Below are 26,821 nucleotides of genomic sequence, written 5' to 3' on the forward strand. Positions count from 1 at the left end.
TATACATTGAATTCTCCCCATGAACAAGACAAAGTTTGGGGTCATGTCAAATTTTAGTCCTCCCTGAAAAATTCTTCTTGAATAGCATGCTTTCCGCATAATTAGCATTACTTATTTAGAATGTAATGCAGGATTACATCTTTGAAGAATTCACTAGGAATCTCAATGTTTTTTTTTTAATTTTTCTAATTAGCACTGTCTCTACCACTCCTCCCTCCAGCATATAATTTATGACTTGTCAACATTGATCAGGTTATTTAGAAGGCGATTGCTACTTCCAAGACTAATATGTATGTACAAGATGTAGTCACAATATGTTATATAGTCTTCATTTCTGCTTCCTGGTATCATTTCTAAAGTTCTACTTCTTAACCTTGCCTTTAAACAAAATCCCTAACTAATAAGAACTTTTAGGAGCAGTTTCTAGTTAAAAGTTTCTAGTTCAACCTTCCTAGACAAGATTCTGCTGAATTTTCAGGTAGGTAGAAGAGAAAACCATAGGCTTTACTTTACTGTTGGCTTTTAAAGATGCCAACAGCAACTAAGGACACTTTCCTTCTGAAAGTCAATAGGATTTGAACAGATAACTGCATCTTACCCTTTTCTATAAAGAGACATTTCTTTGCTAAACATAAACCCTGAATTTTGTAACAGTTCCAGATTTCTGTGATGATCAGTGCTTGAAAATTGTGTAAATAATCTGCTTTAATTCTCCTTGTATCCCCTTCAAAGCATGTGAATTGTTTTTTGTTTTGTTTGCTGTTCTGTTTTAGTTTTTACAACTTCAGTAACACATAACTAATTCTATTTCTTTCAGTCTTCTGTAAATAATTTAGCTTTCTGGAAACTATTTCAATTTAGCAACATTGATACCATAGAATTATGAGTTCATTTTCTATAATTGTTTCCAATATAGTTCAGTACATAGAATAATTTCAGATTCCTTTTATAATTTTTCCTGGCAGCAGTCTTTTTGTTTGGGAATATTTATGGCTGAGCAGGGATTTGAATGTTCAGACAAAGTAATCTATCCACTAGTAAAATGTATATATTTAGCTCCTGTACCTTAAATAATAGCAATGAATTGAATAAAAATCTATTGCTACTTGAATTACTCTACAAAGTATGTAATAGAGGTGGGGCAAAGAGTTTAAATGTTTGCTTTTTGTGTACCAGTTGACCACAGCTTCTGACTGTTGATACATTTCCAGTGTAGCCCTTAAAATACTGAATGTGTCTAACTTTACTGTTTGCTTTATCACGTGTGTTATGTTTTAAATGCATGCATCTGTCTCCTTCTGAAGCTTTAGAGTTTTATTAAAAATCCCATTTTAACAATATCTCAAGTAGCTACTGTTAGATTATACGAATAATTTGCTAATAAACCAAATTCAGTGGCACTGCAGATTCCCTTTCATGTGAAAGAATCTGAAAACATTTTGTCTCCTGACTAGTTGATGACATGAGTGAATTTTTGCATTGATTTTATTGAACACGCTGAATATGTCACACAGTGGGAGCTTCCGCTAAAATTTAAAGAAATATTAGAAAATTGGGATAGAGGGATTGATATTTTGGTGAAGCATAAAGAGGTAAAGCACATAGATTAATTTTTTCTATGCTTTGAGGCAACTAATGATGTAACAGGGAGAACAATTTTCAGAGTGACCATGATGGACAAAGAATAGTGAATACAAATACAATTTAATGTATATTAATTCAAGATGGTGATTTCTATTGCTATTTGGTCTCTGCATTGGGCTAAGCCATTATTACAGTACACTGTGAATGAAAAGATTAAAGCCTCAGCACAGACAAGGGAATAAATATTTTCAAACCCCTGTGAGAGCATAAAAGCCTATTGCTACAGTGTAAATTAATTTCCAGATATAAACTATTGATAACATACATAGTCACAACTCCCTGCTCTCTTATAATTCAGTTTCAGAAGACAATTTCTTCCATCTGAGTATAATGCTGAGCTACTCTAGCAGTTACTTATACAAAACATCAACATTAGTAACATTAGTACAATACTGGTTCTCTTAGATGTCTTAAAAAACTTGCAGCAGCTGTCAGTAGACTGGTGACATGACTGTCACTTGGCAGCTGGTTGTCCAGAACCTTACAACGTTTTCAGTTAATCACATCATCCAAATCGTTGCTTACAGATACAAAACCATTCCAAAAAACTGGGTAAGTGAGGGATGGTTTCTTAGGAACTATTCTGTGATACACTTTTTAAAAACAAATCTCAACATCAGTTCTAGTATATACATATAAATATGTTTATCCAGGTTCAAGCTAAAAGTCAGACTTCTCACAACAGATCAGTAGATAAATGGCCATTTGCAAGTAATATTGATCCTTATACCGTGTTTTTCAAGAAAAGCCATTTAATTATCCTTTAATTTTAAAATATTCATTGGTTTTGATGACAGTCTTATCATTTTTCTTGGTTTGGAGTACAAAGTACTTACTGACCTCTCTGTGGCTGAACAAATGTTGAGAAACATAAAAGTGGCCTTTTGGAACATTTACAAACTGTGTATTTTAATTAAAAACAAATAAACCATCACCACCCTTATTTCTGGTAATAATTATGATTCATCCTTGTCATAGAACCTCTTGCTCAAAGTCTTATAATTACGTGTTTGTACAATTATTTTATAGAGTCAGCTGTTTACCTCTGTATTGTATGGAATGAATAGAAACTGCAATAAGCAAGGATCTTTCTGCTGACAGGACTACCTCAGGTTTTGATAATTGTTGACAGGAGAATAAAAATTGTTGGATTCCTGCATGTTTTACTGCAAGTTTTAAGTACGAAAATAGTCCAAATGTAGAATATTACAGTTTTAATACATGTCAAAAGTCTTGTCATTTACTTTCTTTGCAAAACTGCCTGAGGAGGATGTTGAACTTGTTCTTAGCTGCTGGAACAAAGAACTTTAGCAAATGCTTGTGATTTTCCTTAATAAACAAGCACAGCAGGATTGCAATTTCATTGCCACAGAAAATACTAGCAACATTCTTCATAGCATGTTTAGACATCAGCATATTCTCTTGTAACCTTATAGTAAGAGAGGGCTGATTCAGGGAATCTGAGGGGTTTTAGGATTTTCAGAAGAAGTTTCTTTTTAGTTGATATATTTTACTATAGTGTTGTCCATTTCGCTACATTATTTACCCTCATGTCATTTAATTAGATTTTTGATGAGCTGTCTTGGTCTGAAAGTCTCTTTTTTTCAGGGTCAGTGCAGCTTTAATCATCGTCTAGTGAATTCAGCAGGTAGCACTTCTGTTTTCCCAGAATTTGTGCAGTGTTTCTTGTCCCTGACTCAGTTTTTGTGCCGTTAATCCAGCGGCTCATCCAGTTGCATGCATATTATGCTCTTTATTCTGCACATTGTTCTAAAGTCAAAGGTAGAGAACAAAAAGAGCACAGGAAAACGGGGAGAAAAATGAAGACATGATAGTCTAATCCGATTTTTATTTTTAAAAAACCCTGTTGCCACATTCAAAGTCTATTCGGTCAGACGGGTCTCGCAAATCTGGAAGCTGTCAATGTGCTGTCCATTGATGCGGATCTCCATGTCAGTCCTCTTTGAGCTTTTGGAGTCTGCTCCTGGAAGTTCTGGGATTGTCTTGTCAAAATTCTCCATCTTGATCTGATATTCCCCTTTGGCTCCTCGGACCAACATGGAGGCAAAATGGTGGTGTAATATGATCTCAGATGGAAGATACGATGTCCTCCTTTGGCATGTTTCTCCTGTGCCCTCTTGTGTGGCTGATAGGAAGACTACTAGCTCAAAATGATGATGAGCCTCCCTTTGTAAGAGAATAGCTAGAGGGCTTGATGGAGTTATGGAATGGTAATATGTCAGGGGGAAAATAAAGAATGGACACTCTTCAGAAGTGATGCTGTCAAGATGGAAATCTACACTAGTTTGATGAAGCTGCCCATTTTCTCGTTCTTCATAAAGAACTGCAGAAATCCGAACACTGGTGAGTGGGCTTGGGCGAGTATTGGCCACTTGGAACATTAGGTATGGTTTTCCTTCTCTGTGTGTCACTACTGCAGAATAGGTGAACCGGATGGAGAGAGCTCGGTTCTTTGGACGAGCAATTTTTGCTACAAATGCACCTAAATAAAAGGAGAATTTACATATAGATCACATATATATATATATATGTCTCTGTGTGTGTCTCTGTATGTATATTTCCTGTTGTTTTTAATAAATAGAAACCAAGAACAATTTAGGAGGTAGCTTCATATTAGGATCAAAATGCTAATATTCTTTCTGCGCTAGCTCTCATGTTGTTCAGATTATCATGTTAACTAAGCCACAAATACTGTTTGTGGTCAGTGATCTTTAAAAACAAATTGTCTCTGCTAAAATCAATTTTAAGACATTTGTTTGGGGGAGAATGAGAGCAGTCTTTGAAAGCTCTCCAATGTTGGTTGATAGGTTGCAGTCTTAATTTATTTGTAGGAAAATGTCCAGTTGAATAAAATAGGATTTACATTTCTGGTTAGAACTGTATTGTTAATTTTAAACCATGCATATATGCCTTGGCAGACTCATGGAAACCTGTAGAAAAATTAATACTACTAACTGTTCACACAAATTAGAATGATGTACAAAAGCATTTTATACTATACTATACTAATTTGGGGAGAGCTTACTAGTTGCATGCTGCAGTATACAGAGCAATATTTTTACTATAAGTCTTTATTGTATTAATATACTAATGACATGAATATATATTCCTATCATACTACTTTAAAAACACTACATTTTAAAAACATTCCATGGCATGGCCCTGTCTTTGCTCTCTTCTTCTAGTTTCACAGTGTTTTATTTGAGCCATTTTACATAAAGTACTGAATTATGAAATAATATATAATTACCTGTGATGAATGCCTCCAGCATCAGACCCAGTACCATTTGTATAGCAAGTAGAGCAATTGCGCTTGGACAGTCACCACTTGGGAACATTGTGCCATAACCAATAGTAAGCTGTGTCTCCAGTGAAAAGGAAAAAGCAGCTGTAAAACTAGTGATGTACTTTACACATATTGTGTGGTTTTCAGGTGGAGAATCATGATCAATCTCTAGATCCCCATTCATTTCAGCCAGTAGGTACCAGAGAACTGCAAAAACAAGCCAGTGAAGGACAAAAGATGCAGAAAACACCAGCATCATCCATCTCCAGCGCATATCCATTAGAATTCCCCAGGCATCTTTTAGGTATGCAAGACCTTTCCCTTGGGCACCATCCATCTGAAGTGTGCTATGTCCATCTTTAGTGACCATTCTTGGATACCGTTGGGCCAGGAGAGGAGCACTAGGTTTGGTGTTGTTGCCTTCTATCACTTCCGTCCTCATCTTCTGAAAATAAAAAGTAAAGAACTGTTGGATGCTTGTTTATCTGTAGTTCAGATGATGATCAGAGATTTTGTCACATTGGCAGTGGACCAGATGCCACCTGTGGCTAACCAAGGGCGTCTTAAAACATGCAGTTCTGAGAAAATTAATTTTGAAAAACCGGGTTTGCCACTGCTTTCATGGTACAGTAATGATTACCTAGAAAAACCTTAAATGCAGTTTACTTCTTCAGACTTCTATACAATTTAGAAGTGAAAATCAAGTTTTGTTTTCATTTTTTGGTAGTGAAGTACTATTGCAAGTCTGAATTTTTTAAAATTCAGAAAGTAGGTTTGTTGCCTTTAAAAAAAACACTTTCAACATTTGTGTTTAATGCTTAAATGAAGTGCTTGATTAAAACTATTTCTATTATTATAAATCCTTTTCTAGATACAGAATTCCTATGGTGGCAATCTCTAGACTGGCATGTCATATTATTCCATGAAATTTCCCTCACAATTAACTTTTGTGGGATTTCAACCTCAATTTTCACTGCTAGAAAGCATGATATTTTTATTGTCTAGAATTGTGGTACCTGGGATATAGCCTCTTCTGCTGAACATACTCAGGCCACTGATGATGTAAAGCTGCATTAAAAAGGGGATAGAGAATAATACGGAAAATATTATGCAATTATATAAACTGCGAGGAAGTCCTGAGGAAAAAATGTCCAACTCTAAACCAAAATCGCCAGAGGGAAAACTGGAGTGAGTAAGGGTACAATTGCACTTTGTTTTTCACTTTTAGTTTCTAATGATGCCTTCTGATTTCAGAGCAGTTTCTGTTCCTATGGAAGCTGCAGGTATTGAGCAACTCTAAACCCACTCCCACCAAATCTGTGTTTCTATCAACTGTTTTCTTTCAGAACAAGAAGACTCAGAATGATAAAGGTAGCAACATAATAAAAAACAAAATCAAATATCCAGTCATGATTTCTTATTTTGCTTCCTCTTTGGTATTTTTTCTGTAGTGTGACACCAATCTAAGAATACATACCTATTGTTGGTGTGCACATCCGCTCTCATTCTTTGGCTTCCATTTTTTAAAAAGCAGAATAACTTTATTGTGAACCTGTATAGCTTGTATTGTCTAATGCTGTTCTACATTCTGAAGCATTTTTGTTTTTGATCTTGGGATAATCCTATGGCTATTAATCTGTGAATGACATACTTTATTGTGTGTAACAGCTGTAAAAATTGCATTGCTATTCATTTAATTGTTTGCTACGTTTTTATGTTACCTAACAGAGTATGGTACCTGCATACTGCAGGTATAAGCAGAATTATAAAAAAATGAACTTTAAAAAACGGAATCTTAAAAAATGTAGGCTGGTACCTCAAGCATATATAATGTCTGGATCATTCATCAAAGACAACTGCTTTATCAAGATTGAATTTCTTTAAAGTGGTTGTCCAGAACAACTGTAACTGCTGTAATACTGGTTGCCTAGAGCATATGCTTACTGAGGAGTCTACTGTACTTCACAGTGAACTAATGTCAAACCTGCATGTGTAGAACCTCATTCTTTCAAAAAACAAAAACAAAAAAAACACCATTCCACCCGGTATTCCTGAGATGGGCAACTTTGCTGACTCCAGAGGCCATTTTCAGTTTCCCTTGAACTTTGGCAAGCTGCATCCATGCTATAATCCCCTCTACCAAAAAAGGGGCTTTAAGCGTGATAATGGCTAATCATGGTGCCAGGTGTTTGCAGGCCAGACTTTTAAACTTAGAGGCTATTTTGCTTCCTGGGTCTTTTTAAACACACCAAATCCTTTAAAAGACTGGTCCTCCCCTCAAATAGCATTTAGCTGGCTTATCATGCCTCTGAGAGACTGCTGGGGGCTAGCCATTTTTACTCTGGGGAAAAAAAATCAGCAAGTATTAAGAATCTCAGTGGAGGCTCTGCAAGCCCGCATGCAGCCTACAGACCACTGAATTTTGCCCACCTTCACTGTGTTTATTAAAATACAGACAAAGAATGATAAAGAATCTTGCTGAAGTCCCATAAATTCCAAGGGTAATGTCCATAAAAGTCCGTGCTTAGTAGCACTGGAGTACAAAAGCATAGCCAGCTGTGTAATCTGATGGGACAGAATAATAGAAATACTTAGCCTTTTTGTACTGCTTTAGAGTGTTCAGCGTGCTTCTCATATATTATCTCAGTCATCTTTGTAATAGCCCTATAAAATAGTTCAGTGTTATTATTCCCATATTGTAAGTAGTGGACTGAGGCTGAGTTCATAGCCTAGGCAAAAGTTCTCGTCTCCCTGATTCACAGTTCAGCTTTTTTTGCCTGAGCTGAATTTTATTCCAGTTTAACATGAGGCTCCCAATTTATATGGACATTGTCTTGAGAAAAGAAGAAGTTTACCAAGAGTGTTTAATCATGTTAACTCTTAGAGCAAAAAGGCAATATTAAAATTAACATACTGTAGTCTACAAAGTGTTCAGTGAGATGTTAATCATATTTTCCTAATCATAATTCATTTTCCTAATCATAGTTTAAAAAACAAACAGAAGCATCTAGTTAATGCCATTATAGATAGGCATTAGATAGATAGACAGAGATCATCTGGTTCAGTTTACAAGACTGAAGTTCATGTTGTTTGATCTAATGGAGGGAGTGGCTTATATGGGGATAATACAGGCATGCGCACTATTCAATAGCAATATGGTGAGCTCCATGCATATATACAAATCTACAGGTCCCGAGGGACATACAGAAGGTAAAATAGAGTACAGTTGGTCCTTCTCTTTAGTGTGTGTGTGTGTGTGTGTGTATAGCAGAATTCTTAGTCTTTGTAGTAAAACCTTGTAATAGTAAAGTTAAATAACTACTAAAGAAAGCAATATTAATGAAAGTATTGGTGTTCTCTCAGTGTTCATGATATTCATTTATGTGATTAATTTTGTAATGAGTTAGGAGTTGTAGGAATGCACAAACATTGGAGCAAGAGAAACAATTGTCTTGCAACTTGGCCAATATTTTCCTTTTGCTTATTGCACCTACTTCTCTAATTCATGAAATACAGTTTGAAAATACAGAACCTGTTTCCCCAGGAAATGTGCCTTAACTTTTGGTTATTCTGATTGCTCTTTTCTATACCTTTTCAAATTCTACCGTTTTTGTGGTCTTGTTAGTTATGTTTGTTTTTAGTAGAGGAGCAGGTGACCAAAACTCTAAATGTTATTTCAGATGTGAGCATTGGACTAGGACACTGGGAGACCAGAGTTCGAATCCCCACTCAGCCATGGAAACCCACTGGGTGACCTTGGGCAAGTCACAGTCTCTCAGCCTCAGAGGATGGCAATGGCAAATCCTCTGAAGAAACTTGACAAGAAAACCTTGTGGTAGGTTCACCGTAGGGTTGCCATAAACAAGATGACTTGAAGGCAAAAAACAACAAATCTTGTCCTTAAAATAGTGTAATTGCCAGCTTGGATTCCATCAGTATATGTGGGTACATATTGTTTGCTTTGGTATGTCTTAACACCTATTTACATTGAGTGTTATCACTTACTCAGTTTGGAAAAAAAACTCTTTGTAGTCTGTGGATTTTCATCAAACCAAGTAATTTGGTTTCATCCCCGAATCTAGTTGTTTCACTGCTTACACTTATCTCCAGATAATTTGTGAGTAAATCAAATCACACCCTTCTTAGTACACAGCTGCTTACTTCCACCATTTTGAAAACTATCAGTTAATTCTTTACCTTTGCCTGTTGTTCTTTAAGTTGTGTTAAAGTTATTCGGGAAGCTTTTGTGAGATAATTTTTCAGAAGCTTTATGAAAGTCCAGGTATGATGAGTATATTGAATGAACACTTCTGAAGACAGTTGGTGGAATTCTGTCTTCCCTATATTTCAGTTATATTTTGTATTCATAAAACGTATAATTGTGAGCAATACTAAAAATTCTTATCATATTTAAAGTGGTTGTCTAATTGCTATAAAAAGGAATTATAATGAGTAATAATTGATTGTCCTTTTTCATAAGATTATTGTTGATGGGCTGAGTCTGCCCCTTGTTCCGCAATATCTATTTTCCAGTTAAGCTACTGAATTTTTATATTATCTTTTTAATTGGTATATGGTCACATAAAAGTTGGTAAACTCTACATTATTTTCTTTTTTAACCTAAATGTCAACATACTGATTACATACCTCAGTATGAACAAAGTCCAGAAATCACAAGCAGAAAAATTGCACTATATATGAAGTTGTCACTATATACACATTTAGATAATTCAGAACCACAACTTCAGCTATTGAAAATATCAGCTATCTAACTTGTGCTAGTTGGATGCCACTAGAATTCAGATTTTCTGAGTGTGTGAGTTTTATAGAGGCTGAATGTCATTTTCAGAAAATATTTCCAAAACTCAATGAATCAGTTAAAATAAATCTTGCATTATAGCTTTCACAATTACAGCTTCAGTTCACTGAAACACTGTGCAGCCTGATATACCTGTTGTAGATTACTATATTACTTATTTACAAATTATGGTTTCTAAGAACAAAAATTCTGTTCTTGGTAATGCTGTGCTCATGTCTCTAAGTTTCTGTATTTTGACCAAAATTAAAGAACTCATTAGAAAGTCTCAGCTTCCATTAAATATTTAGAAAAGGAACTCTAGGCCTTGAGTTCATGGATACAAATTTCAAAACACGGCAATAATATCACAGGGTATTTAGGCATGGCACTTCTGTGTCCTGTCTGACTATATAAGCCTACTTTCAGATCACTGACATTGAATCCAAACAAATCTTGCCTATTTAAACATTTTCATTCCTCCTGCTACACACCACACCATTTTAGAAAATGTATGCTTTACAAAATTTTAAATGTTGGCTATTTGTACTTTGGTACAGGAAGAAGTATAACACAGATGCTTTTCTATAAATATGTAAAATTGAGTATTTTGCATCAACATGATGAAAAAGAATATGGTTGAAAAAATAGTATTTTCAAGTTAAATAATCCAAAACATTATTTTAGAAAAATGATTTTTTTAATAACTGTTTTGTGACACATACATTTTTCTTAACATGCTTGTTAAAGAAAAGTTTTCTTCCAGTTGATAATCACTGTAAAAAGTGCACTATCTGTTCATTATTTATCAAAATTGCAGTAATTTTACGTTACCTTTGACCTTACTTTCATGTCAAAATATTTCATTAGTATCTAATTTGCAGTGATAAATGTACTCTGTTTTCTAGAAAATATTGGCTGGCATGCAACAAATTATTCTTCAGCTACTGTTCAGTCTCATAGTAATTCTTCCTGTAGTTGTTCTTACAGAGTAGTTAATGTAAAGGCCTTAGGGTAGAATTCTCTTACAAAAGTTTCAGGCTCTACATTATTGCCATTGGTAGGTTTTGTTTTGTTTTTAAAAATGGCTTGCTGCACTAGTGTGAAGACCTGCCATATATTTGAACTGATGTTCTCTGCAGTTGTTACAGCCATTTACAGTTTGCCATTTTCCTAGAGCAAGTCAAATTTATTCCAAAAATGTAGCCTAGGCCTTCTAATTTCTGTTTATGGTGTGAATTCACTCTTCCAGTAATCCCAGTTGCACCTCAAGTGATACTTCCTGTCTTTTAAATTTAAATCTAGATGTTTGTTTCTGTATGCACATGTACCTATGTGCAATAAATATAGCATATATGGAGCTATGTTTGGAACTGTCTCAACTGCCAGGGCTTAGGATGGGTGCATAGGTCAGCATGGTGAAGTGGAAGGGTGGAAGAGAACAGCATCAGCAAAGAGAGGGACAGGTGTGTGTGTGTGTGTGTACAAATAAGGCATGTTTTGCCTCATATACATTTATCAGTGCTTACATAATTTGATACCTCTTCTTTAATTCTGTTACAAGGCTTTTATTTTAATATACAAATTGGATGTAATTAAAAAGTATAAGTGAAAAATAAATTCATATTCTTTCATTATTATCAGTCTTTCATATTTAGTGACATTTTTGCATTGAATAGACATGTGAATGGATAATGAATAAAATGGAATAGAATAACTATAGATTTATACAACATAAGTTTGCTTAAGAACTCACTTTAGAGATGTATGAATCCTGACATTCTAAGTGGTGCATACAGAAAATAACAACCTAATCTTGAGCTTTGTGATACTAGGTCACATATCCTTAGGATAGGTCTTACAAAAAGCTACTCAAATACAGCATTGCAAAACATAACATAATGTTATAAATAAATACATAAATAAATAAGTAATATTGCACCAGTATTCTGTTAGCATCACAGACATATATAACAACTCAAAGAATTATTTTTCTTGAAGGTGTAAAAGCATTATCTAGAAAAGTTGCTGTGTATGAAATATCCTAATTCTGCCTGACATTTGTCTTCTTTAGTTTACATACCATACTTCTCAATGAAATTGATTTATCTGATCAAGAAATTATGATATAGGTAAAGATCATGTGCTACTTCAGTTAACACTGTTTCTAGAATTATCTGAGGAGGGGTGACTGGTGAAAGTTCAACAAATCTGAATGGTTAAGAAAATGTTAAATTTAAATAATGTCTTCAGTATGTTATTTTAGTACTAACACGGCAAAAGGGTTTTTGTGGTGAGCCAAAAATCCACCCAGGTTCATACAACAGAATTACTCAAATTATTATCTTGATGGTTGAAAATAAGAGAAGTTACAATAATATGGTGAAAGTTTCTTTACACTGCTACCCAGACGTCTGTTCATTTCTTAGTGCTTGTCAGTCATAAGAAAATGAAGTTGAGATTCAGTACAAATTTCAACTCTGTAAATTTTTTCAGGTCTTTAAAGATGGGAAATTAGGAAGTATCTGGGATTTAAGTATTTTAATATCTGATTATTTTAACTGCTGCTGGTGGTGGTTTTTTTTTTTCAAAATCACATGTCAGGTGTTAAAGACAAAAATCATGTTGTTTTAGCCAAAAAGATATGTAACTGTCAGTGAGTTCCTGCACAGCAGATGTGCATCCTCATGGGATTTTGCCCTGGAAGTTGTTTTCAGGCAACAATAGTTGGAAAAGAAATCAACTTTGGGAAAATCCTATAGTAAAGTTTTACCTCCTCCCCCAGAACATGTCTTTCTCAATCCTATAACATATTTTTGTTTTGGAAAAACTAAAGCACACAGCTGGAAATGATAATGTATAAAGGAGCAATCTATTAGCCTCATGTACTTACCAGTGTCTTTGTAGCTCTTATCTATCTGGCGGGGAAAGGGAGCAAGGTAGATGTCTTGGATGTGATAAGTGCACCAGGCGTGTCTCTATACAGTGATCCCAATGCAAGGAAGAAAGCCCCTTTTGACAACCAGTTTCGAAGGATATTTGTTCAAAATGGGCTTACAGGTCTCATTCCACAGTTTATAATGTGGGGGGGTTGGTTTTCATATGATGCTGATGTGATTGGTCATTTGGTCTGCAGGGGGGCCAATTAGCTGTGGTCATGTGGAAAAGAATGCTGATTTGTTAGAGCTTTCTTAACCTAACACATACCCTAGCAGCTGTGGAGAAATCTGCAAGAACTTACTTGGAGAAAAGGGTGCATTTTTTTCTCTTAATCAGGATAGGGTTTTTAGGTTTGCATAATCTGACTTAAGGTTTTACTTGGAGGTTCAAAGGAATGAAATTCCCCAGATCTATTTTCCATTCAGTTTCTTGTGTGATAGCTGTTTAGAGTTCACACTATCAGAGATATTTGGTATGGCTTCCATTTCAGTTTCCTCCTTTTAACTTTTTTTTTTTATACCCGTGTCTTGGGATTGATAATATATGGGTTATCAGTATGATATATATCAGTGGGATGTAAATCAGATATGAGTTATCAGTATAATATATATCAAGTCTGAAAATGAGTTTTAAATAGTTTGCACATAACTCTAGATGCAGGACCTCTTTCTCTCTAATGGCTCATTATTTTTGTTAAGATGTCTGTTAATTCATCATTTGTTCATTTGCTTTAAACTGGGGATAAAATATTACATGCTATGCAATTATTGCTGAGTTTGTATATACAGTTAAGAAGAAAAATGAGCCACAAATTTGCAGTGAGTAAACCTATGCTGTTCAGAACTTATTCATGTGTGGAATTTATATTTTAGTATAACAGCTGACTAGTGAAGACAGTGGCTGAAATGAGGCCCATAAAGTCCAGCTTCCAGAACCACTTGCACAATTTGTGAGGGTAGCTTTGTAATGCGGTCCAGCATTTCACATTTTTCTTCAGTTAGCTGTTGATGTGAGGACTTTGATCGAACGTCAGACCTAAGAGGATCTGAGAAACAAAGACTGTGATTGTTTGCAGTAAAACTACTGAAGACCTGCTGTGAAAATTATTAATGTAGACCAATATAATGCTACTTAGAAACTGAAATCTCTCTCATGTTTTTCCTTTTAAAACTCACCACAAAATACAAAACATTAATTCTACATTTCATTAGTGGAGAACATTTTAATACATGTTGAGGCACAACACCATTCAATTGAGACATTACTGTGACCTTCATGGCCATGGGGACACTTTTTATTGAAGGGTTTGGACTATCCCCCCCCCCCCCCCCCCGTACCTCTCAGTATAGCATAGTATTTGTTTTATTTATTACAAGCAGCTTTCAATTTCACTTAATATACTTTTGCATCTGTTTTCTAGAATAAAAACTGAATTTGCCGTCCAACATTTCCTGCTACATCTTTTTGCCAGGAAATGGCAAAATTATGTGCAGTCTACCTCAAGCTGGGGAAATATCACAATGCAGAGGGCAAGGGTTTTTTTTTTTTAGTTTAGCTATTAAGTCCAGTAGTTTGTGCGAAACTAAAGAGCAAACCTTAAGACATCTCGGAAATGTTTGCCATGAAATGTTGCACTTGCTTATGTGACAGCAGGTATGAACACTGAGATAGACGAATGCAGTTGTGTTTAGTCAGCTTATAGTAAGGATGCCCCCATCGCCACCACTCCTGTTCTAGCAAAAGAAGCTTGTGTCTATGGGAATGTTGTGATGACTTTAGGGACAAGGATGGGTAAATCTGAAATTCACATGTGATCAGATTTTATCTGAGTTCCTCCTAGAAATTTCAGCCACAGCTTCCTAAATCCCTTGGTATGTATTGGGTGTTCAGATGACCTTTTCCCCCTCTGAAAAGTCCCTACTCCACAACTTCACAAACTGTTTTCCTCCAGGAAATTTGCTCATATACTTTTTTAGAGTAAGAAAGGCCAATGTATCCAAAACTAGAAGTACTTTGAAAGCAGCGTTAGTGCTGCCTATTATGACAACGTGAGAGCAATACAGGAAATAAAATCTCTTTTATTGTAGTACAGAACAGAATGGACATTTGTAGTATCTCATAGAAACTTTGTTGATGTTGTTACAGTGGACCCTTGTTATACGCTGGGGTTTGGTTCCAAGATCCCCCGTGTATAACAAAATCTGTGGATGCCCAAGTCCCATTAAATATAATGACATAGCAAAATGGTGTCCCTTATAAAAATGAAAAATCAAGGTTTGATATTTGAAGTTTAAACTTTTTTTGAATATTTTCAAACCGTGGATGCTTGAATCCATGTATAAAAAATCCGTGTATAAGAAGGGCCAAACTGTATTTGTTATTCTAGTTCTTTTTAAATCCTCAATAAACAAGTTATCAAAAGATTGTATTTTCGAACACTATTTCAGTACTTTGAAGTTAGCCCCTTTTAAAACTTCAAATTACATAGTTGTAGAGTTTGTTGGCTGGATATCTTTGTTGTATCTGAACTTTTCCATAAACACCATTGCTGGCTTTGGGTCAGACATGGAATGCAGGTGCCCTTTCACTGCTCCTGCTCCTCAGGAAGTCCAGTCAATTAGTTTGAGGCAAAGCCACAGATCTTTTTCTTTTTTTCTTTTCATCCTGGGAAATATAGCCAAACACTGAACCACTCTACCAAGTAATTTAAAAACAATAAAATGAATGTGGTAGAAGTATAAGCTACCTGTGTGTATACAGAATTTTAAACTGTGTGCAAGGATTTGTACATGGACTCATTAAATATGAACCAGTAACTATAGAGCCCTGCTATTTAGTTATTTTAGTAACTTCAAGATGTAATTATATGAAACTGTTTTTAGTTCAGTTTCAAAAATGATTTCATGCAGTTATGTTTTTTTCAGTCTGCTTAAGCTTTAAAATATGTTGCTGTCTCTTGTTAAAAGTTCTTCCACAATATTAATACAGCCTGGTTGTTTGCATGTTTACGCAGAAGTCAGTCCCAAGATGCTGCTTGCAATTTTTAAATATTCTAGAATAAATAGAAGAAGATGTTGATTTACACTTCATAGATGCTTTTGAACAGAAAATAGAACTCTTCTACAGATTCAGATTATGCAGTGCTTAAAACACCTCCCATACAAAAAACAACAGAATCCTTGTGCCATTATAAACTTTGCAGTGACCAGGAATAGTGTCTTGATACCTCTGAAGTATAGTAAAGCAATCTCATTGAACATCAGGTGGCAGCTGTTTATGCAAACAAACTTTGCAGATGCTTTTCCATTACTTGCTGCAGAGTGAACTTTTGACATTCTTAAATGGTTACAGCTGTTCTTAGCTATTTTACTAAATCGCCTTTTTGAAGATTAAAATGCTAAATTTGTTTTTTTACCACACAAAGCAATGAGAATACCTTAAAAAAACAAATTATCATTAGAAGAAAAGTGAAGAAACACTATCTTTGGTCTTCTGTTCTTTCATCTTTTCATAGTGTGATTTCATTTGCACATTTCTGAATTATATTATAGATGTCCTTCCTTCCCGATGAACATACTCATCACTTGCATCCTTAATTTTGTTTGCAGTAAGACCAAACTTTGAAGATTCTGGAATTGTAACAGCAGGAAGAAAGCATGAATTTATACGCTCTGAGAGCGAGAATTGGCGCATCTTCAGAGAAGAGCAAAACGGTGAAGAAGAAGATGGAGGATGGCGACTTGCTGGTTCACGGAGGGATGGTGAGAGGTGGCGTCCTCATAGTCCAGGTGAGAAGAAATGTTGAAAGAGCTAGAGACTAAACATGAGCAAATCCTGGAGTGAAAAGTTCTAGTAAAAAAAAAAAAACCCAAACCCTGTAAGACTGTTCTGTGTTGACAGCCATCCTCTTTAGATTTTAAAGGAAATGTTTGTGTTAACCTAATTTTTTTTAGACTTACCCATGGAATAAGAGACCTTTTCTTACCTTCTCTGATTCTTTTTCCATGGAATTTTCTCCAGTCTTATTTCTTTTCCAAATTAGCCTCGAGATCACCCTAGATCTTGAAGCTGAAGGATTAGTAGATGTTTTCTTCTACTTGGATAGAAGTGGAAAGAAATGTTTGTCATAGAGAATGCTGCGTTGTGTGTCTCCCTGACGTCAGACATAACTGATAAATGCACAATAAAGCAGCAGTGTGTCTGAAGTTGGACAGTGTTAAAACAGCTGAACCAGCACCTCATGATGATCAGATGTGAGGGTTTTACTTAGGACATGAATAATTGCAATCTTTTTATAGCATTAACTTGTTTAGCATAACGAAGAACTAAAAAATAACTGTCTGTATGACAAATAAGCCCTGAGGCAAAACTATTATTGGCTAATTTCTACCATTTCAGAAATAGCAAAAAATAAATGTTTATCATAGACAATGCAGCATTTATGTGAAATATTTAAAAACATTCTTTCAGTTTCTCTTTAATTTACAGATAACTATTTTAGATATTTAACTGATCATGGAATTTGCATCTTTATTTTGAACAAATTCTTTAAAAAAAAATTTTTTGATGTGGAATCAGTAGTTGGATTGCTGGGTCTAGAGATCTGTGGGAGCAGCAGATGTTGCTTCACTTTCCAACAGCTGAATTCCTTTTAAACAGGGATTAGGTACAATGTTTAAACCCATTTTTCAACTGTGTATCCTCCAAGATACACTCATGTTAATTTGGATCTTCCCTATTTGCTTGCTTTATTACATAAATTTTCATTATACCTATCCTCCTGTTCAGCTCAAGGTGGTGAGAGTGGTGGCTCTCTTTTTCCACTCTTTCTTCTTACAACAGTAAATTTCATGGTTCAGTCAGCCCATTTGAAAACTGCATTCCACCTGAATTGTAAACAAATGTATCAGCATTAGCATTAGCCACCTGTCACCTCTTAATTTCAGGCAGGTTTTGTTGTAGTTCCACAGCCATTAAAAGCAAAGTGTAGAAATAAGTTATTCAACTATAAATAATTAATAATAATAATTTGTTTTATTTATATACCGCTATTCCAAAGATCATAGCGGTGAACAGCAAGTAAGCTAATTAGCAAGTAAGCTAATTTGCCCCCAACAGTCTGGGGGTACTCATTTTAGCGACCTCGGAAGGATGCAAGCCTGAGTCGAGCTTGGGCCCTTTTGCTGGTCTTGAACTCGCAACCTTGTGGTTTTGAGTGAGTGGCTGCAGTACAGGCATTTAACCACTGCGCCACTCCTTTCACAGAGTTAATGGGCTAGGAAGCTATGCCACATTACAGACAAAGCAAGGATGGATTTAGCAATTTAAATTAGTAGCCACAGATTACAAGCAACACTTCAGCCCACAGAAAAAGGATTGCTAATTAGCTGACTGAACGAAATGACAAGCCATTAGGGGTGAACTGGGGGCTCTGGGTGGCTGCTGAGGGAAGTCCTGTAGAATGGTCTCACTAGCAGAGACTGCCCCCTATAGCTGACTACGTTATGGCCTTAGTAGTTCTCTGCCTTATTAAAACTGTGGTGGAATAAACAGTTGTTGTTTTAGTTCTTTTTTGTTTAGTTGTTAGAGATTGGAACAAAGAGTTATTTACATTAATAACATATCTCCAGGGGAGAGCGGACACATTTTCCACATTCTGGAGAAGAACAGTTTTGATAATATTTTATAAAATGCCTGTTTCAAGGTGGCCCACAGGCTAGTGGCATTCTGAAGTTCTGTCACTTTGTCCTCTCTTTTCCCTATCCTCTTTTCCTCTGTCCCTTTCTCCTTCCAAACAAGTTCTTGCCCTGTGGAACTGTTTTGTAAAGTAACTTTCCCGCCCCCTTAGACGGCCCTCGTTCTGCAGGCTGGAGAGAACACATGGAGAGACGACGAAGGTTTGAATTTGATTTCCGAGATCGGGATGATGAACGGGGTTACCGAAGAGTACGATGTGGCAGCGGCAGTATGGATGACGATAGGGATAGCCTTCCTGAATGGTGCTTAGAAGATGCTGAAGAAGAGATGGGGACTTTTGATTCATCTGGAGCATTCCTGTCCTTAAAAGTGAGAAACTATCTGTGGATTTGACATAATGTGACTTGCATTATTTATAATTAAAAGTATAAAGGTTGATGTATATATTGTTTTTTTACTTAGAAGGTTCAAAAGGAGCCAATTCCTGAGGAACAGGAAATGGATTTCCGTCCAGTTGAGGAAGGGGAAGAACGATCTGATTCAGAAGGAAGTCACAGTGAAGAAGCCAAAGAACTGAATAAGAACTATGTGAGGGAAGCGGTTAAGACAGATCAAACAGCTTCAGGTAAGAAGAGTTTTTCAGGCTTACCCCTTATGTGTGCCTTACATCTCTCAAATCATTTGAATAAATCTATCAATCATTTCAGAAATAACAGAAGAAACAGTGAAAGAATCTTCACCATCCACCAGATCAGATACTCCGCCAAAATCCTTGTCAGAAGAACCTTTACAAACAAGCTTGCATGAAAGGCGGGAAGACTGTGTTCCTGAAGTAATAGAAAAAAAAGAATATAAAGAGAACAAAACAGAGGAAATCCCATCAGCCAAAGTGCCCAGTAGAGAAGGTAATTAAAGCAGTGTGAAAGATGTCTGAAGTTTAACATAATTTTGGAAGATATACAGTTATCCCTCCATATTTGCGGATTTGATTATTCATGGATTTGATTAATAAGTTCTCTCTAGGAATATCTAGGTCCTCCAGTGCAACTCTATGGTCAACTTTAAAAGTTGCACTGAAAGACCTAGAAATTCCTAGAGAGGATACACTACTAGGCATTTGTGGTCAGTGTCTCTCAGACGTTGGCCACAGAGTTGCCCTGGAGGACCTAGAGATTCCTAGAGAGGAGTCCTCTCAGTAAAAACATGGTGTTTTTGTTATTTGCGGTTTTTCCATATTCACAGGGGTCTTGTGCCCCTAACCCTAGCAAATATGGAGGGATAACTGTATATCCAAATGCTTATAAGACTGTTGACAAAACAAGATAGGTAGGATCAACTGAGAATTGATCTTTTGACAATGACTTTAAGCTATATTGAAAATATGATAGCATGTTATCTGTAACAATTTACCCAAGTATTAACATATGTTTGGTATAAAGCAGTATTTGGCTTCTGGTTTGACCTATTTGGCCCTTTCTAATATACATTATCTAATAATCTAATAAACCTATGTGATCTCAGCAAATGACTCTTCTACCTCTCCCCCAACCCAGAGAAAATATTCATTTTGTAAGTAAGGGTATATTTACCGTATATAGTCAACTATAAGTTGATGTTATGTATAAGTTGAGGGTACATTTTGGGGCCAAAATTGGGGATTTTGGTATGACCTGTGGATACATCGAGGGTAAAATATGGCAGCTGCACTGCCATTGGGGGCATTGTTCTGAAAGTGACTCACAATTTAAAATGCTGATGCAGATCAAATATGATGGTCTGAAGGAATTGGGAAGAGAAGATAAGCAAAATAGGCTCACGACAAGTAAAAAAATAAAAATAAAATAGACTCACAACAGGCAAGTGGAGTCCCCCCCAAACCCTCCTTTGTTCCCAGGCTCCACATGTGAACCCCGGGCTCATTGCTCCTAGAAACCCCCTCCCCCAAAGTCCACCAGAGCATGCAGCCTCCACTGCCTGTGAGACCTCCTCAAGCCTGTGTTTACATGAGGCCAGGAGGGGGCCTGAGCCTCTTTGCAGGCTGGGCTACAATCTTGACCACGCTGCATAGCCTCTCCTTCTCCACGTCATTACCTCCAAACAGTCAGAGGGCTTTGGCAGGTGGGCGGCCTTGCCCCTTTGTCATGTCTTCCTCTTCCTACTCTGTTGCATCAGCCATTGGGACAATAGAAGCCCCCAGACCGTTCGAAAGTGAATGACGCGGAGGAGGACGAGGAAGAGGAAGACAGGGGAAAGAGACAAGGACGCTCTCGCACCAAAGCCTCCAGGCCACTTGAAGATAAACAACTTGGCAGAGGATGAGGACAACAGGGTGGGTGGGCATCTTTGTCTCTTTTCCCCTCCTTCTCCTCCTCCGCGTCGTTTACTTTCGAGCAGCCTGGGGGCTTTCATTGACCCAGTGGCCAACGCAACAGAGAGATAAGGCCACCCGCCTGCCAAAGCCCCTCGGCCTCTTGGAGGTGAACAATGCAGTGGAGAAGAAGAGGCTATGCAGCTGGGCTGTACGCTTGCTGACACTGGGCTAAGATTGTAGCCCAGCCTGAAAAGAGGCCCATATCCCCTCCTAGCCTCATGTAAACACAGGTCTGAGGAGGGTTGTGTAGACGGCGGCAGCAGCACACTCTGGACAATTTTTGGGGGTCCAGGAGCAATGAGCCCAAGGCTCACACGTGGAGCCCAGGAACAAAGAAGACTTTGTGGGGGAATTCTGCTTGCTTGATGTGAGTCTGTTTTACTTTTTTTTTCCTTGTTGTGAGCCTGTTTTGCTTATCTTCACCTCCCAATTCCTTCAAGCCATCATATTTGATTTGCATTGGCATTTTAAATTGTGAGCTGCTTTGAGCCCCCATGCAGCTATTAGGGACAACAGGACTTGAGGTCCCACTGTTTTGGGTATCCTTGGAGGCTGATCCTTACTGTATTACTGTATTGCCCTACGTCTGCCTAGGATTTTGGAGTCCATTTTGGAGGATAAATCTCTCAACCTATAGTCGGGTATATACGGTATACGGTAGACCAACTAGTGAGTATCTGACTTTTACACTGCCAGTTTTATGTTGTTAGTGTGAAACATTTCCATTTGTAGCTTTTAATTATGCAAACTAAGCGATCTGTTGCAATATTCAAATAATGTTATGTGTGCAAACTAGAAACTAGAGAAATCCGCCTTGATCCGAATGGGAGAGGTGGGCTGAAAAAATAAATATTGTTATTATTATTAGATACAGGAGATTCAAAGGAGGTTCCCCCCCCCCCCCCCCCCGTCTTTTTGTTGAAATATATAAGAAGCATATACTGGGGACAAGAAATTCAGTTGTTAACAAAATCAAAAGCTAGAGGATGGTGACCAAAATGGTGAAGGGTCTGGAAACCATGCCCTGTGAGGAGAGTTTTAGGGAGCTAGGTATGTTTAGACTGGAGAAGAGAAGGTTAAGAGGTGATATGGCAGCACTGTTTAAATATTTGAAGGGGTGTCATATTGAGGATTGAACAAGCTTGTTTTCTGCTGCTCCAGAGAATAGGACCCAGAGGAATGGATTCAAACTACAGGAAAAAAGATTCCACCTGAACATAAGAGCTGTTTTACAGTGGAACACACTTCCTTGGAGGGTGGTGGAGTCTCCTTTGGAGGTTTTTAATCAGAGACTGGAAGACCATCTGTCAAGGGTGCTTTGATTGTGCATGGTAGGGAGTTGGACTGGATGGCTCGTGTGGTCTCTTCCACCTCTATGATTCTATGGAAATTAACAGTTTCTGAGTCAAGGGGAATAAAAAGGCATTTCATATCAATTCTTTTCCCCCCATAGAGCCAGCTTCTGCTGTCCAGCCTTTATCACAGATTCCTCCAGAAGCAGCTTCCCCTGTTCATCTACTTACTTCAGAGTCTAATCCAAATTCTGCCTTAAGACCAGTTCAGATGTTGGTCACAGGTGCTCCAGGCATGGGGAATATTCCTACTGATCCTGATGATGAAGAGGGCCTTAAACATTTAGAACAGGTAGAGTGCCTCTGTGAATCACCAAATTTGTTTTTCATTTGTAATTCTGCTAGTTACATTTCCCCCAAGACTTAAAGAAAATAGCACTTGTTTCTTTTATCATGTAGTTTTTATGTTTGTACCCTAATCTTATAATAGTAAAATGATAATGGTCAACATTAATGTTTAGATAATGGTTTGAATGAAAGGGGGTCATCAGCTTTCACATGTCCCCATCTATATATCCCAGCTGCAGCCTCTCAAGCTATATGCACATCATTCCAAAGGCTCTTCCAATCCTCAAAGGTAACTTTTGGAAAACAAGAGGCTACAGCGGAAAGAATGGCCAGGATAATCTTGAACATGTATAGAAGATAGTACTCAATTATTTGGATCCAAGTCAGCATTTGCAGTACTTTGATTCTCTCCTTATAGCCTGATTGGCTCCAGCAGCAACATTACTTCAAATTAAGCTCTTAACAGTACCTAGGACTATCTCAAGTAAAAGATATTAGAAAGCAAAATTCCTGGTTTAGACATTCACTAGTTATAGGGTTTTAGATGGGCATGCAAGTCTTGCTTCAAATTTCCTACATAAATTATTCACTGTCACCAAGAAAGAGAGTTATGACTTCCACTTTGGAGACAGAGAACCAAAACCTCTCTTTTCCAGAACCGCAAGTAATGATAATAAAAAAAAATTTGAACAATTTTTTCTCATCATTTTCCATTTACTCCAGATTCTGATGCATACTTAATAAGCTTATGCCTCTGGCCTGAAATTAATATTTTAAAATACTTGTCTTTCACTGTTTGTTTCAAAATTTCAAGCAATAATAGCAATATATATTTTTTAAAAAAATTACAAAAAGCAACAGAATACAAGAGCATCTATTGAAACAATTATAAAACTTTTGACAGTAAAACAACTTACTGTGCAATTTAGCCATTTTATACCATTTTTGCCCCACAGCCCTCCTGAGCATAAAGGTGTTACCCAGCCAAGACTGTTCTGAGGGGGATAACACACATTTCCTTTGGAGTGAAGTTTTATGTACCAGGCATGACTGTGATAGGATCCATTGGTAGCTGTTGAATTAATTACCACATTTTCTGCAGTTATTATTATTGTTTGCCTTCAGGTCATTTCTGACTTTGGTCAACCCAAAGGCAAACTTATCACAGTGATTTCTTGGCAAGATTTGTTCAAAGAGGGGTTTCCTGAGAGAATATGTCTTGCTCAAGATCACCTAGCAAGTTTCCATAGCCCAGCAGGGATTTGAACTCCAGAGTCACAGTCCAGTGCTCAAACCATTGCACCACACTAGCTCTGCACATTTCCTATTATACCTTCCTTGTTTTACTGTTTTAAAATATTGATGTAATAACATTCTACCTATTTGTCATTGTTCAGGCACTGGATGCCTTTCTGGTCCATTCACTAAGAAGCAAGCGCTCCCAAAGAAAGTCTTGGTTGTGCTTAGATTAGGTGGCACCTCTTGTTACTTCCCTAGAAATTAGTTCTCCTTCTGCCTCACATAGGGTGGCCATAATTGTCTACTATAAACTGGGACAAAACGTAGGACAAAATTTAGACCAAAATATAGGACAATTGCAGGATAAAATTTAGCCCAAAATGTAGGACATTCAAGGTCCTCCATTTTTCTTAAATGTCCTACATTTTGGGCTAAATTTTATCCTACAATTGTCCTATATTTTGGTCTAAATTTTGTCCTACATTTTGTCCCGGTTTATAGTAGAGAATTATTGGCAACCCTAGCCTCACAGAGAATGGATATGTATCCCATGCCTAGATCTTGTACTTGAAATATTCTCTTTCAGCCCAGAATAAAATAAGGAAAACAACTAAGTTTCATGTTCTGAATTTTGGTATAGAGAGTTGGTTCAGATCTCAAGACCCATCCACTGCAGAGGACAACTGAAATTCAGAATACATGAAACAAGGATGCACATGATGATTCAAGATCAAAATCATTAGATTATGTGCTCAGAATGAGATTAGTGTACTGACCAAAGGGAGTGATGAAGTCTTCAGTACCTTATGCCAAAGGGGTAGGGGGGGTATTAATTTCCTGTATTTAAGGCACAAGTTAAATTATTGTGTTCAAACGAATCTTTATATAAAGTTAACTCACAATTAAGAAAGTTGTGTTTATAATCACATCTTTATCTAATGTTTACTGTGAGCTGGTTGATTCATATGAGTACGTATATTTCAGTGTATTCTGAGAAGGTTTGAATTTCAGATAGATTAGATCACCATACTTAAGTTTATCATGCTTACTTTTCTCTGTGAATGGGGGGCAGAGACAGAAAGCAGGGTTCTGGGTGTTTGTAGCTGATATCATGGCAGAAGCCCGTGGAAACCAGCTATGTTTCTGCACATAAAAGTTAGAGTTGACATTTACATAGGACACAATGGCAAAGTTTAGGCTGTGCATTGCATACAACTCCAGTTCCTTTTTTGCAATCCCCTAGCTCTCCTAATCTCCATATCCTCCATAAATATTTGTAGGTGAATAAATTCTTAAAGATGGTCAATTGCTATTTCTGGAGGCCTCCAGTACACAACATTAGATTTAAACACCCCCACCCACCCCTCAAATCTCCTCTAAACTCTGGAAATCACTGGGCATAGTACTCAAAGAAAAATTGGATTAGGATTACTGTAACTAGCTGATGAAGCTCTTCCACATAGTCTTGAAAACACACAGAGCAGACTTCCTAGAAGAGACTAGGGCATCAGTGACATTTGCTGAGTGCGCTAGAGTAGCATATGTTGTCACTTGTCATGTGGCTCCATGGAACCTGGCTGAGATTGGAAGGTAAAGTGGCCCATGAGTGAGGAAATACCTGATAGTGGTATGGCTACCAGTTGGCCAGTTATAGAGGGCCAGTATAGTATAGTGGTTTGAGTGCTGGACTGCGACTCGAGACCAGGGTTCAAATCCCTGCTCAAGTATCAAACCCCACCGAGTGACCTTGGGCAAGTCACACTCTCTCAGCCCTAGAGCATAGCAATAGCAAACTCTTCCTGAGGAACCTTGTCAGGAAAACCCTATGACAGGTTCATCTTAGGGTGATGATAAGTTAAAAATGACGAGGAGGCACACAGCAACAACAAACACTGGTTATATGATCTTGGAGAAACAGATGACAGAAACACTAGGAAGCTATTACAAATTTAGTGCCCTGTTCTGAAGTAACTTTGCTTTAAAAAGCCATGTTAGGATGCCTTTGGAACATCTAAAACTTTCCTTATAGTCAAGGCTCTGGCAGATGAACAGAGTAAAAGAGTAAACAATCACAGTCTATTGATTGTTGCAGTTCTTACAGTTAAGATAGAAGATGCTTCTACTCAAGGCAAGAAAGCTTTCACTTTACTGGGGAGAAAGCAAGAGTCCTTCTATCATTTCCATTGGCTTTGACAGTTATATGTGCAGATGAAGGAATAGGCAAGGCAAATCTGTGCATCAAAGTGTAAAAAAACCAAGCAAGGTAGAGCTCAAAGAGAAAGCTTTTTTTCCTGATGAGGGGAAGAGCCTGTAGTCACTAATGTTAGACCAAGATGATTTTGGCTGTCAAAAGCCTCCTCCATTCTTTTTAGATGTTTGTCTTACACAAGCTGGGAATTAGTGATAGCTGAGTTAATTATACAAAGAAAGGGAATGCTTAGTTGCCAAAGCTATGTTTCTGTTTCTGTTAACCTATCTGATTTTGTTGTAGACCATTCCTTATAACTTAGTCTAGTATATAAGTACAGTGGACCCTTGTTATACGCTGGGGTTTGGTTCCAAAGTCTGTGCATGCTCAAGTCCCATTAAATATAATGACATAGACATAGAAAATAACATAATGACATAGAAAAATAGTGTCCCTTATAAAAAATGGAAAATCAAGGTTTGATATTTGAAATTTATACTTTTTGGGAACATTTTCAAACCGTGTATGCTTGAATTCGTGTATAAAAATCGTGTATAAGAAGGGCCGACTGTATAGTTAACAAAGTTTTAAAGAAACAGGTTTAAGTATGTTCAGAAATTGATCATATGGCCCCATTAATGGGAGTTTTGATAGAATGTCTGTATATACAGCAAATAAATATGAACTGCTGGTTAATGGCAAAATGAAGTCTGTCATACCAACTGTATATTGTATTCTGTTTTTGTAGACTTTTCCATTTACTGCTACTTTTTCTTGTATTTATTTACATTCCACCCTTTTCCCAGACTGGAACTCAAGACAGTTTATGAAAGTTAAAACAGACACAGCTAAAATATTTACATCATACAAAGGTTAAAATGTAATTAAAGTATCAATAACATTAAAAGTAATTAAAAGCATATATCATTAAAAATAACAACAAATATAAATAACACAGCATATGAAAAGCCCTATCCCCTGGAACAGCCAACACTCAAAG

The 26,821-nt window shown here is 36.9% G+C and overlaps 2 protein-coding genes across 4 annotated transcripts in view; one reads left to right on the forward strand and one right to left on the reverse strand.

The window, feature by feature from the left end:
* The window catches only part of GIGYF2 (GRB10 interacting GYF protein 2), a 112,055-nt gene that overhangs the window by 42,157 nt on the left and 43,077 nt on the right, over positions 1-26,821 (forward strand). For all 3 annotated transcript variants that reach the window (XM_089509512.1, XM_089509510.1, XM_089509511.1), the window contains exons 8-12: positions 16,295-16,474; positions 18,535-18,752; positions 18,846-19,008; positions 19,091-19,288; positions 22,208-22,398. In XM_089509512.1, coding sequence (XP_089365638.1) covers positions 16,295-16,474; positions 18,535-18,752; positions 18,846-19,008; positions 19,091-19,288; positions 22,208-22,398 — 950 coding nt within the window. The remainder of the gene's footprint in view (positions 1-16,294; positions 16,475-18,534; positions 18,753-18,845; positions 19,009-19,090; positions 19,289-22,207; positions 22,399-26,821) is intronic.
* On the reverse strand, positions 1,734-12,769 carry KCNJ13 (potassium inwardly rectifying channel subfamily J member 13). The gene is made up of 3 exons (XM_089509513.1): positions 12,640-12,769; positions 4,916-5,396; positions 1,734-4,147 (listed from the first exon to the last, which is right to left on the reverse strand). The coding sequence occupies exons 2-3, from the start codon at positions 5,391-5,393 to the stop codon at positions 3,528-3,530; spliced, it is 1,098 nt and encodes a 365-aa protein (XP_089365639.1). The 5' UTR covers positions 5,394-5,396; positions 12,640-12,769; the 3' UTR covers positions 1,734-3,527.

This window comes from Sceloporus occidentalis, unplaced genomic scaffold, assembly GCF_023333645.1.
Source record: "Sceloporus occidentalis isolate IW3139 unplaced genomic scaffold, rSceOcc1.0.p SCAF_2, whole genome shotgun sequence".
Lineage (NCBI taxonomy): Eukaryota > Metazoa > Chordata > Lepidosauria > Squamata > Phrynosomatidae > Sceloporus > Sceloporus occidentalis.